We start from the raw sequence: 13,381 nt of genomic DNA on the forward strand, positions 1-13,381 counted from the left end.
CCACTGCAGAATTTGAAGGCCGGCAAATCCCTGTTTTAAGCAAAAATTCAAATTCTGTTTTAGCGACTTTGTATTTAACCGGATCTAAGCGCCTAGGCTTAGAAAATGGAAGGCTTCCTTCCGTTACAAGTCGATGTACCGTTGCATGTTTAACAGATTTTGTATAGTCTGGCTCCGCAATAAGTGACGGAAACTCTTTTAATAATTTTGTAAATTTATTGTCAACTGCAAATAGTTTAGGTAATTGGATATCACAAAAAGAAGATATAGTATTGACCGAAAGATTTGTTAAAGGATCTACTAAACGTTTATGTTTAATATCAATCAATAGACCATATTTGCAAAGAAAATCGGCCCCAATTATCGGTTTAGCTATATCAGCTATCAAAAACGTAAAAGGAAATTCACGTCTTAAACCTAAATTTACGTTTAAAAGCCTTTTCCCGAAAGTAGAAATTGTTGAACCGTTAGCTGCTGTGAGAACTTTATCCGAACGTTTCGCATGAGAAAATTTAGAAGCAGGTAATACCGAAATTTCTGCCCCACTATCAATCAGGAAATTTTGTTTATTATCTTTGTCAAAAAAGAATAAGCGACTAGTTGAAAATTCTAAATTCCCGTTGTTCGTCGCTGCAACAACGGTCGAATTTAGTTTGTCGAATCTTTATTTTTATTATAAGAACAAGGTTGTTCACAGCTTCGAGCATTGCTTCCAAATTTGTAGTGGAATCTACACAACCAATTTGGATTATTACGTGAATTATAACGACGCCTAAAAGTATTTCTAAAATTGTTCCTAGAGTTAGATCGCGACCTAGATTGATTCCGATACATTTCTGTTTTAATTTCAGCTAACTCCAAGGAAAGATTCTGAAAATCATCAAAGAGGCAGTTTTAACTAAATTTTCAACAACTGAATTTCGAACTTTTGTATCTGAAATTATATTTACTGAGAAAACTTCATTTTTATTCATAACTTCAAAAATGTTATCTACTAATTTTATTAATTCATTAATATTAATAGAACTTGAGCTAACCAAAATGGCATTTAAATTTTTGGGAAGTTTTCTTAACCAAATTCTCTTTAAAATATTCTCACTAAAATTTGAACCGGCTAACAAAATTAATGACCGATAAAAGACAGAGGGTTTGCGATCACCCATTTCTGAATCATTTAAAATTTTGTCTAGTTTTGAATTTTCACTAAGAGAATGTCTTTCTATCAAAACTTTTTTAAGTTCACTAAACTTGTTAGTAAGGGGAGGATTTTGAATAAAATCTAAAATTGTTACTATTAATTCTTGTGGAAGTGCTGTTATAATGTGTTCGTATTTGGTATTCTCTTGTGTAATATTTTTGGTGCTAAATTGTGTTTCAGCATGTATAAACCATGCTTCTGGACAACTAGTCCAAAATTGTGGAAGTTTAACTGAAACTGTCGAAATTTCATTTTGATTTATGTTTTCATATGGATTTATTATTTGTTGTTGAGAAGTGTCATTTGGTAAACCTATTAAGAGTCATTTAAATTGTTAGTAAATGTAGATGTTTGTGTATTGTGTTGTCGTGAATGAAACATGTTGAATTATTATACAAAAAGAGAGTTCACAAACAAAACGGTAAAATAAACTAGTAGTTATGTTATGAATTTCGAAAAATGTATTAAATAGATAATAATTTAAAGAGAGAGCTTACAATTAATTAGAAAAATATCTAAATATTAGTATAAGTACATACATAAAATGAAAACATATATACATACAAAATAAATATAACTGTTCATCGAGTGTCGTTGCTAAAATACTTGCTGCGAATTATGTTTATGCAATGGCTTTTTGCTGCTCAATTAACGAAGTTAAATATGACAGTTGTATTATGGCAATGGCTTTGTTGAGGGGGTAGATATGTGTGTCCTTTAATCGCTCAAAATTCTTTTTCTAAAATTGTAATCGTCGTAATGGTAGTATAAAATGAAGAAAATATGCGAGATTGATCGATGTTTGTTTCAATATTCAGAACAATTTTGACCAATAAGCATGAATAAAATGAAGACGCTAATTATAGTTGAATAATAAATGAAGTCTTTTTGCAATAACATAGCTTTTAAAGCAACAGCCAACAGCAAAAGTTGATCGATGTTATTCCACATTGATAATTCAACACAATACTATTCAAATAATTATGAACTTCATAACAAGGACGAAAAATTGAAACTGCTGACGAATTCCAAGACAATAAACACCGACTTGAGGACTTCCACAACAACAGCAGGAATGTAGTTTTAGAATTGTTAATAATATTGATTTATATTGTTATTATAAATGTTGTTAAAATATGCATTTTTAATGCTGCTTATATTTTGCACAAAACTATTCAATATAAATTTTTAAAGTTGTTTCATTTGCCTGATTTCAGGCGCACTTATCAATTATATTAATTTTTTAAAACACAATTCCAGGCGTAGAATCAATATCGCCAAATGTGGTTAAGACAACCACATGTAAATATTAAATTATATAAAAACTTTATTATTTTAAAATACTATGAAATGAACGCGTACATATAGTTATTTTCAAATTTCTTATCTGACTGAAAATGTTTGAAATATGTAAATCAAAAATGAAAATAAAATAATTGAATAAACTAATAAACTGAAATTACAAAGTATGTAAAGTTAAAAGTAAAACTTATAATATATATATTAAAAGGAACCCTACAGTAGCCACTATCATGGTACTAGGGCTGGGACTATCCGCATATTCGTACATCCGGATATCCATACGGATATCCGTTGACACGGATAAAAACCGGACGGCATGGATATCCGGTTAATATTTGTTTGTGAAAATATCCGGATATCCGGATTTATGAAGATCCGGTTAATAACCGTATTTTTGGATACCCAGAGCAGCAACAAATTGATGTACCATATACATGTGTTTGTTTATTTAACATTAATAACAAAAAAAATTTGTTGATGTTTGTAAAATTGTAGCTTTTTAATTTTTGACGTTAATTTAATAATCTACAAACATTTTGTGAATAATTTTTCGATGTTTGCTTCGTTCAATTCTGATATGCAGATATTCAACTTTTATATTCCAGTATCCGGTCATACGGATATCCAGGATTTTCCGTTTACGAATCCGGATATCCGCATAGCCGGATTTTTTGCTTAGCATGCAGTTCACAGCTCTACATTGGACTATCTGACCTTTTACCTCGTATAACAGCTGTTATACTAAATTTCTCAAAAAAAGAATTCAACCCTTCATATAAGGGAAAAGAGTGGACCACGACCACATTTTTACTTTTTTAATTTGCTGAACGCGTTAACAAAAAAATAAAATTTCGAAATGTAGAATTTCGAACTTCGAAAGCCGATATATATTTTTTGGAGGCTAACTTCGAAAAACGGAGATAGTACTTTTTATACTTAAGCCAATACCCAGAAAAAAAATTGATTTTGTCGCATAGTGTAATTTGTGATGTTAAGATCTTAAAATAATAATAATAATACCCAACGGATTAATACCCTCCAAAGCCCGCCCGACCGGCGCGTGGGGCGTATCTATTGTTCTTGTTGTAGCGATACGGACACTCCCCGTAGGTTTTGTGTAGTGTTATCGATGTTGATGGTCCTTTGCCGGATGCAGATCAGGTACGTTCCGGCAACAAGCACCATTAAGGTACTAGCCCGAACATCGCGGGAACGATTTAGTATGACCACATGAAACTTTCTAGTCGATCCGTAATCCATGAGGATATTGGGGTCGCCAGAGCCTCGGCTGAAGAAGCGGGATTCACCACGGGTAGGTGAGGTTGGAGAAGCTATAAATTGCACTGGCAACCGCTTGAAAGGGGTGCGATACACAACCCCTTGAATCAATTTAGTATTTTAATTGCCTCTTGCGACAGGTATACATGCCGCGGATATATTCTAAGCCCCCTAACCCGCGGGGGCTATCTTATTTATTAGTCGCATAAAGCTGTATTAATTTAATGTATTTAACCAGACAAAAGGCTTTAATACAAGTACATACATACCTGCTTGGACGCCAGCTAACAAGCCAAAATTGCAGGCTCCAAGTAGACTATTTAAATTAACAGCCTTATGCCCATTTCATAATCGGCATTCATTTCAACAGTCAACAAATATTTTTTATTTTCTCTTCACAACCTCATATAAGATATATTTGTAAAATAGGCTCAACATTTTGAGTCAAACTTTGCTGTCACAAATTTTGTGGGCACCACTGTACGTACATACATAGTTATATCCAGACCTGTTAAATTTGAATTAGCATTAGTAATCAATTAATTAAATGCATATTTTAATGGCCAATGATTATTTCAATTGTTTTTCGAAAAAAGCAATTACTAATTGATTACCATTAGAAAAAAATCAAAAAAAAATCATGATTTTTTTCCATTATCAAAAACAATCAAAAGTAATCAAAAAGGCCTTCGATTATTTTGGCTTATTTTTTGATTTTTTTTTGATTATTTTAAATTATTTTTCTGCTTTGTTGAAAGAAAAATTCTCGTTTTTTGCATACACGGAATAATTTCTACATACAAGTACATGCGGTTACGATTTAATATTGCATCCTAAAATGTACTTGTTATGTTAAATTATTCCGTGCATTCAACAAACAAGAATTTTTCTTTCAACAAAGCGGAAAAATAATCAAAAGTAATCAAAAAAATTAAAAATAATCAAAAATAATTAAAAGTAATCAAAAGGGCCTTTTTTGATTATTTTTTTAATTAATTGAAAAGTAATCATTAAAAATAGAATATAATGGCAAATAATCATTAAATGGCGTTTAAAGAAAATAATCAATGGAACGGCTAATCATTACCTTTAGTAATCATTATTTAACAGGTTTGGTTACATCACACCATTTATGAACGTAATTAAATTTATGTATGCATATATATATTTATTAGTTATCTGATGGATCTCGATCGTGTGGCTCAACCAGATTATTTACCAACCGAACAAGATATTTTGAGAGTTCGTGTGCCGACAACGGGGATTATTGAGTATCCCTTTGACTTAGAAGAGATTCGATTTAGGTACTAAAACGAAACAAAACTTCGCTTCCTTTATTTCAAATGTTATATTACTACTATTTGTCTTAACTTTATTGCATTTTGTATAAGAACTAATACTATTAATATGATTTGATTTGGTTTTATGAACGACACTAAACCAAGGTACGGGGTTTTAGTAATTATTGTGTTATTGTTACGTTGTTGAAATGTGAGCCGTAGTCATTTACGAACCGGATTTAATTGAAAAGGAAGCCTTGTGTATCAAAGAAAGATTTTGTGTTAGTAAAATTGTCTTGTCTTGAGTCTATGCTACGTCGCCAGTTAGATTTTTTTGGAATTGGTTTACTATTTCGAGTTAAGTGAAAATGAAAAAAGTACCAAAAGTTATATCATAAACAGAAATTTGATTTCACAGTGAAGTCCATCAATTGTAGTGGTCATATAGTAATAGTTACAACAGCATTCAAAAAAGATAAAATTAATAAAAATGTTAACTAAATCTTTACGATTCTTTATTTGCTAATGTGCAGCTATCTAAGCGATTTAGACCGTATCGAAAAAGAAGACTATTTACCCAGTGAACAGGATATTTTGCGTGCTCGTGTACCCACAACGGGTATTCTTGAATATCCTTTTGATTTGGATGGTATTGTATTTAGGTATACTTAAGGAAATATAATAAATATCAAATATTACGGCTAGCGAAAAAAAACGTAATATGTGAAAAGTTAGTTAATGGTACTACAAAACAGCTTATGTAGGGGCTAGGTAAAACAATACACAAAAACGCTTTCAAAATTTTGCTTTTAAACAAAAACTCAATGTTCGCTTGTATTTTATTTTGTTTTTTTTTTTTGTTTTTGCTTTTTGTTGCTTCACTACTAATTTACTAATCTTTCTTTGCTTTATGACATAACAAATTTAGGCTGGTATTATCACTGGCGGCACGAATGAAAATTTCGGCGTTTTATTTTTAAAGTGTCAAAAAATCTGTTGTCTGAATCATATATATTATTTCTAATTGCTGTTTTTATGTACGGGTCCCTTTTTCGCTCTTATTTGGAATCCAAATCTATAAATAAAGTTTTGGTTGTAAAGATGGAGCTAATAGCCCGATCTTTGGGCAATTTTCGTCGTAGTGCTTTTGTTTAGCTATATTTTATTAAAATAATTTGCTAAAAATAAACGATTGTCAGCACACAAAGAAATCTATTTGTACTATGGCACTATTGTGAATATTTGCACTGCATTACCGGCAGTTACTGTCATACGCCAGATGGCAGCGCAAGCTGTAAGTTTTCATTGATTGATAGAACAGCTGATTTCTGTTGATATTTGATAAGAAACTTTTAGATTGGTTGGCCAAGATGTGCACGGGTATGGCTCATATAACAATAATCACCCCTATTCTACATTTCGATTACGTTCCCGTTCTACGCTCCGCTTTAATCGAAGTTGGGTATTCTGCATTACGACGGAATCGTAACTAGAAGAGGAAGAGCAAATGATTTTTCGAAATCAGCTGTTTGTACGGAATGTGTGAACATTGGAACAAAATAAATTAAAGAAAATTTGTAAAAAACACTGAAAAACGTTTATATTTTATTATCCACGCCATTTTGTACAAAAAAATCAATAGAATATATTGCCGCAATATTATATTTTTTTAGGGAAGTGCTTTCATAATTGTGTGTGTGTTTTTGTCGTTCTTTTGGCCAATTCCCTGCCGTGGCCACCAAGTTTTGTTAAAACGGATTCCTGCACGAATATAGTTGACATTTTCTGAATTTTATGGATGCTAATTTCATTGCACTGGCCTAAAATAATTTATGAAGATTTATTTATTCTTTCCGCAAGGATTGTTTACGTTTTCGCTTCACCTTCCTCTACGCCGGCAGCTTGCTTTGGCATATAACTGGACCCAACGAACATACACAAATTATAGCTGTCTGTTATACTGGAATCAATAGCCGCGGCATTATTTGTGGAGTTGGAAAGCATCGCATACGAAAATGGCCAGGCGAGAATGGAGAGGCAATTTTGCGAGATTTGTGTAATCTATTTGAGATGAGTGACTAATTGTAAGAAATTGAACTTAAAAGTGGTAAAGTTTAATGACTTATTTTCTTATTTAGGTTCAAAAAAAAAAACCTCCGACTTAATAAGGATGCTTTCAAGTATGTGTTAGATACTTTTGCGGGGCAAATACGTCCAAGGACTTCGACATCGACATGTTGTTTTTGACCTTGAAACATATAAAAAACAGTCATCATCAAGCCTTTTACGTTTCTTAACAAGTTTTACTTACATTTTTGTTAAAATTCTGTTATAAATTAATATGAAAATAAAAAGAAAATATTTTTCCGCCAACTAATTTACAACTTAGAAAAACGGAACTACGATCGAAATGCAGAATACACAAAATCGAACGATTCGAAGTTGGATCGAAAGAGATTGGAACACAGAATACCAAAATTGCCAAATCGAAAAAATGTCAATCCAAGTCGAAATGCAGAATAGGGCTGAATACGAATTCGCTTTGCTATTAGCTTGTATAGCTTCACCTTGATTCGTCACACTGCTTTGCTTTGCTAGTGATAGTACCATCCGTTGTATATTTACAATAATAAACTTAACTTATTTATTTGCTTTTAAGTATGTTCAGTGATACTCAGCCAAATAGCATACTTCTCTCTTTATCCTTACCTCTTCTTGTTAATTTTCAATTAAAATATACATAAAAATAAACAAAGAAAAAAATTAAAATAATAAGCATTGCGTATAAATGTAAAAGTGTGCTATTTAGGTTACTGGCTTTGTATATGTGTATGTATAACAAATAATAATTATTAAACTATTTGCATAACAAAAGAGTACTAATATATATTTTTATTATATTTATCAAAATAATTGATAACCAAACAGAATGGTGGATGTGGGTGGTCAGCGTTCTGAAAGAAGAAAATGGATTCATTGCTTCGAGAATGTGACATCAATCATATTTTTGGTTGCGCTATCGGAATATGATCAAATCTTATTCGAATCTGATAATGAGGTAAGCTTAACTTGAATGTTTTAAAAGCATTCCATGTTTGGTATATATCATATATATTATTTCTAATTGCTGTTTTTCGCTTTTATTTTGAATCCAAATCTATAAATAAAGTTTTGGTTATAAAGATGGAGATTCTGGCTATTAGCGAGCTTTGGGCAATTTTGGTCGTAGTGTTTTTGTTTAGCTATATTTTATTAAAATAAAAAAAAATAAAGGATTGTTAGCACACAAGGAAATCTATTTGTACTATGGCACTATTGTGAATATTTGCACTGCATTACCGACAGTTGTAAGTTTTAATTGATTGATAGAACAGCTGATTTCTGTTGATATTTGATAAGAGACTTATATTGTTTGCGCAAGATGCGCACGGGTCCAGCTCGTATTTTTATTCAAAATGTTATACCAAAATTTGGTTGTACAAATTTTTTTGTTTTATATCAATTTGAGTTTTATTCAGAAATACAGTTGGTTTTTGAAGAAATTAAAAAGGAATACTGTTCTATAACATACAATTTTGGTCGCACTGAAAAATGTTAAAATAACAAATTTCCCTCAACCTTAGCTTGGCTGCTAATATGATAGAAATTTCTTTGACACTATAGTCATCAGAACAAAGTATCAAGCGCCATGAGAGTATTTTTCTCTCAACAGCTATTCGGAGTTGAAATTACCAACGAAATCATATCATTTAACAGAAAAATCAGTCAGATTGATTGAGGAACTGTAATTTTTAGATAATATTGTTAACTTTCAAAAGTGTTTCTTCAGTTGGAATGACTAAATAAATTTGTTTTCTTGACAAAAAAACTCTGTTGAATTAACCATGAGGCGATCAATCTCACGAAATGCCTGTCATCTCAATCATAACAAACCTGTTTTGTTGATTTTGCTATCTTCATTTCTTTCGGTGCAGCTAATGTGATTTTTTTATACCAACATTTATACCTTTCATGAAAATGAAATGGTATATTAAGTTCGGCACGAAACTAAAAATTCTAGGTGCTTAAGGGAGAAGAAGTGGACCCAACAATAAGTATACCGAAATGATCTGTATATCTGTACGTTGGAACGGAAAATAGTCCTTCAATTTTAGAGATAAATAAAAATAAATGTAAGGCGTGATAACCTCCGAGCTTCTCTTCCAATTTCCGTCGTGTTCTGTTTTCTTTTCTACAAATTGGCGAGATGGGACCTACTTGTTTAATGCCGACTCCGAACGGCATCTGCAAGGCAGATGAGTTTTTACTGAGAGTTTTTCATGGCAGAAATACACTCGGAGTGCTTGCCAAACACTGCCGAAGGGCGACCATTCTTAGAACAATTTTCTTCTAATTGAAAAAACTTGTTTCTAAAGTACTTGATGTTGCTTTTTCCCGGGCGTGAACCCAGGATCTTCGGTGTGATAGGCGGAGTACGCTACCATCACACCACGGCGGCCGCAATTATAGAGATGTCTTGATGAAATTCGGTGAGCGGGTATATTTGGGTGTCCGATTAATCATTTGTCGGAGCGGACGTGATCGGACCACCATATCATATATCTCCTATACAACCGACTTTTAGGATAAGAGAGTTTTTGTCTTTTCTTTCTCATTTTGTTAGCTAGAAGCTGGAAACTTCACAGGATGCATGCATTGTTCTCTGAAACAATTTTCAAGATCGATTATATACATATATCCCATACAAGCAATTGTTAGATAAGAGGCTTTAAGTCATTTCTTTCTCACTTTAACAGCTAGACGCTTGAAACTTCACAGTAGGCTTATATATGTAAATATAAGGCACACATTGTTTAAACAAATCGTTACATAAGTCGTATACATAATATATATCCATACAACTGATGGTTCAGATTTTATGATTTTTGAAATTTCATCAGATTAGCTCCATTCATGAAAGGAATGAGCCAAAGACAGTACACGCCTTACTTGTTATACCCAGCTGCACTTGTATACAGGGTATTATAACTTTGATTGGATAACGGTTGGTTGTACAGGTATAAAGGAATCGAGACAGATATAGACTTCCATATATCAAAATCATCATTATCCAAAAACAAGTAAGGAAGGCTAAGTTCGGGTGTAACTGAACATAACATACTCAGTTGAGAGCTATGGAGACAAAATAAGGAAAATCAATCTGGGGTAACCCTGGAATGTGGTTGTATAACATGTGTATCAAATGAAAGGTATTAAAGAGTATTTTAAGAGAGAGTAGGCCATAGTTCTATGGATGAACGCCATTTAGGGATATCGCCATAAAGGTGGACCAGGGCTGACTCTAGAATTTGTTTGTACGATATGGGTATCAAATGAAAGGTGTTACTGAGCATTTTAAGAGGGAGTGGGCCTTAGGTCTATCGGTGGACGCCTTTTCGAGATGTCCCCATTAAGGTGGACCAGGGGTGATTCTATAATGTGTTTGTACGATATGGGTATCAAATGAAAGATGGTAATGAGTATTTTAAAAGGGAATGGGCTTTAGTTCTATAGGTGAACGCCTTTTCGAGAAATCGCCATAAAGGTGGACCAGGGGTGACTCTAGAATATGTTTGTACGATATGGGTATCAAATGAAAGCTGTTAATGAGTATTTTGAAAAGGAGTGATCCTTAGTTCCATAGGTGGACGCCGTTTCGAGATATCGCCATAAAAGTGGACCAGGGGTGTCTCTAGAATGTGTTTGTACGATATGGGAATCAAATGAAAGGTGTTACTGAGCATTTTAACAGGGAGTGGGCATTAGGTATATAGGTGGACGCCTTTTCGAGATATCGCCATTAGGGTGGGCCAGGGGTGACTCTAGAATGTTTGTACGGTATGGGTATCAAACGAAAGGTGTTACTGAGCATTTTAAGAGGGAGTGGGCATGAGGTCTATAGGTGGACGCCTTTTCGAGATATCGTCATTAGGGTGGGCCAGGGGTGACTCTAGAATGTGTTTGTACGATATGTGCATCAAACGAAAGGTGTTACTGAGCATTTTAAGAGGGAGTGGGCATTAGGTTTATAGGTGGACGCCCTTTCGAGATATCGCCATTAGGGTGGGCCAGGGGTGACTCTAGAATGTTTGTACGATATGGGTATCAAACGAAAAGTGTTACTGAGCATTTTAAGAGGGAGTGGGCATTAGGTCTATAGGTGGACGCCTTTTCGAGATATCGCCATTAGGGTGGGCCAGGGTGACTCTAGAATGTGTTTGTACGATATGGGTATCAAATGAAAGGTGGTAATGAGTATTTTAAAAGGGAGTAATCCTTAGTTCTATAGGTGGACGCCTTTTCGAGATATCGCCATTAGGGTGGGCCAGGTGTGACTCTAGAATGTTTGTACGATATGGGTATCAAACGAAAGGTGTTACTGAGCATTTTAAGAGGGAGTGGGCATTAGGTCTATAGGTGGACGCCTTTTCGAGATATCCCCATTAGGGTGGGACAGGGGTGACTCTAGAATGTTTGTACGATATGGGTATCAAACGAAAGGTGTTACTGAGCATTTTAAGAGGGAGTGGACATTAGGTCTATAGGTGGACGCCTTTTCGAGATATCGCCATTAGGGTGGGCCAGGGGTGACTCTAGAATGTTTGTACGATATGGGTATCAAACGAAAGGTGTTACTGAGCATTTTAAGAGGGAGTGGACATTAGGCCTATAGGTGGACGCCTTTTCGAGATATCGCCATTAGGGTGGGCCAGGGTGACTCTAGAATGTGTTTGTACGATATGGGTATCAAATGAAAGGTGGTAATGAGTATTTTAAAAGGGAGTAATCCTTAGTTCTATAGGTGGACGCCTTTTCGAAATATCGCCATTAGGGTGGGCCAGGTGTGACTCTAGAATGTTTGTACGATATGGGTATCAAACGAAAGGTGTTACTGAGCATTTTAAGAGGGAGTGGGCATTAGGTCTATAGGTGGACGCCTTTTCGAGATATCGCCATTAGGATGGGCCAGGGGTGACTCTAGAATGTTTGTACGATATGGGTATCAAACGAAAGGTGTTACTGAGCATTTTAAGAGGGAGTGGACACTAGGTCTATAGGTGGACGCCTTTTCGAGATATCGGCATTAGGGTGGGCCAGGGGTGACTCTAGAATGTTTGTACGATATGGGTATCAAACGAAAGGTGTTACTGAGCATTTTAAGAGGGAGTGGGCATTAGGTCTATAGGTGGACGCCTTTTCGAGATATCGCCATTAGGGTGGGACAGGGGTGACTCTGGTATGTTTTTGCACGATATGGATATCAAATTAAAGGTATTAATGAGGGTTTTAAAAGCGAGTGGCCCTTAGATGTCTATGTGAAGGCGTTCTCGCGATATCGACCAAAATGTGGACCAGGTGATCCAGAAAATCATCTGTCGGGTACTGCTAATTTATTTATATATGCAATACCACGAACAGTATTCCTGCCAAGATTCCAAGGGCTGTTGATTTCGCCTTGTAGAACTTTTTCATTTTCTTCTACTTAATATGGTAGGTGTCACACCCATTTTACAAAGTTTTTTCCAAAGTTATATTTTGCGTCAATAAACCAATCCAGTTACCATGTTTCATCCCTTTTTTCGTATTTGGTATAGAATTATGGCATTTTTTTCATTTTTCGTAATTTTCGATATCGATAAAGTGGGCGTGGTTATGGTCAGATTTCGCCCATTTTTTATACCAAGAAAAAGTGAGTTCAGGTAAGTACGTGGGCTAAGTTTAGTAAAGATATATCGGATTTTGCTCAAGTTATTGTGTTAACGGCCGAGCGGAAGGACAGACGGTGGACTGTGTATAAAAACTGGGCGTGGCTTCCACCGATTTCGCCCATTTTCACAGAGAACAGTTACCGTCATAGAATCTATGCTCCTACCAAATTTGAGAAGGATTGGTAAATTTTTGTTCGACTTATGGCAATAAAAGTATTCTAGACAAACTAAATGAAAATGGGCGGAGCCACGCCCATTTTGAAATTTTCTTTTATTTTTGTATTTTGTTGCATCATATCATTACTGGAGTTGAATTTTGACTTAATTTACTTATATACAGTAAAGATATTAAATTTTTTGTTAAAATTTGAATTTAAAAAAATTTTTTTTTAAAAAGTGGGCGTGTTCTTCATCCAATTTTGCTAATTTTTATTTAGCACATATAGAGTAATAGTAGTAACGTTCCTGCCAAATTTCATCATGATATCTTCAACGACTGCCAAATTACAGCTTGCAAAACTTTTAAATTACCTTCTTGTAAAAGTGGGCGGTGCCACGCCCATTGTCCAAAATCT

At 34.3% G+C, this 13,381-nt stretch overlaps 1 protein-coding gene across 12 annotated transcripts in view; it reads left to right on the forward strand.

Moving 5' to 3' along the window:
- Positions 1 to 13,381, forward strand: part of LOC137244858 (G protein alpha q subunit) — a 99,017-nt gene that overhangs the window by 57,561 nt on the left and 28,075 nt on the right. For 9 of the 12 annotated variants that reach the window (XM_067774503.1, XM_067774505.1, XM_067774509.1 and 6 more), the window contains 2 exons: positions 4,954 to 5,082; positions 7,987 to 8,116. In XM_067774503.1, the coding sequence (XP_067630604.1) occupies positions 4,954 to 5,082; positions 7,987 to 8,116 (259 nt within the window). Of the gene's footprint in view, positions 1 to 4,953; positions 5,083 to 5,591; positions 5,721 to 7,986; positions 8,117 to 13,381 lie in introns of all 12 variants that reach the window. The other 3 variants (XM_067774512.1, XM_067774513.1, XM_067774514.1) reach the window with 2 other exon arrangements.

Source organism: Eurosta solidaginis, chromosome 3 (genome assembly GCF_040869045.1).
Source record: "Eurosta solidaginis isolate ZX-2024a chromosome 3, ASM4086904v1, whole genome shotgun sequence".
Taxonomy (NCBI): domain Eukaryota; kingdom Metazoa; phylum Arthropoda; class Insecta; order Diptera; family Tephritidae; genus Eurosta; species Eurosta solidaginis.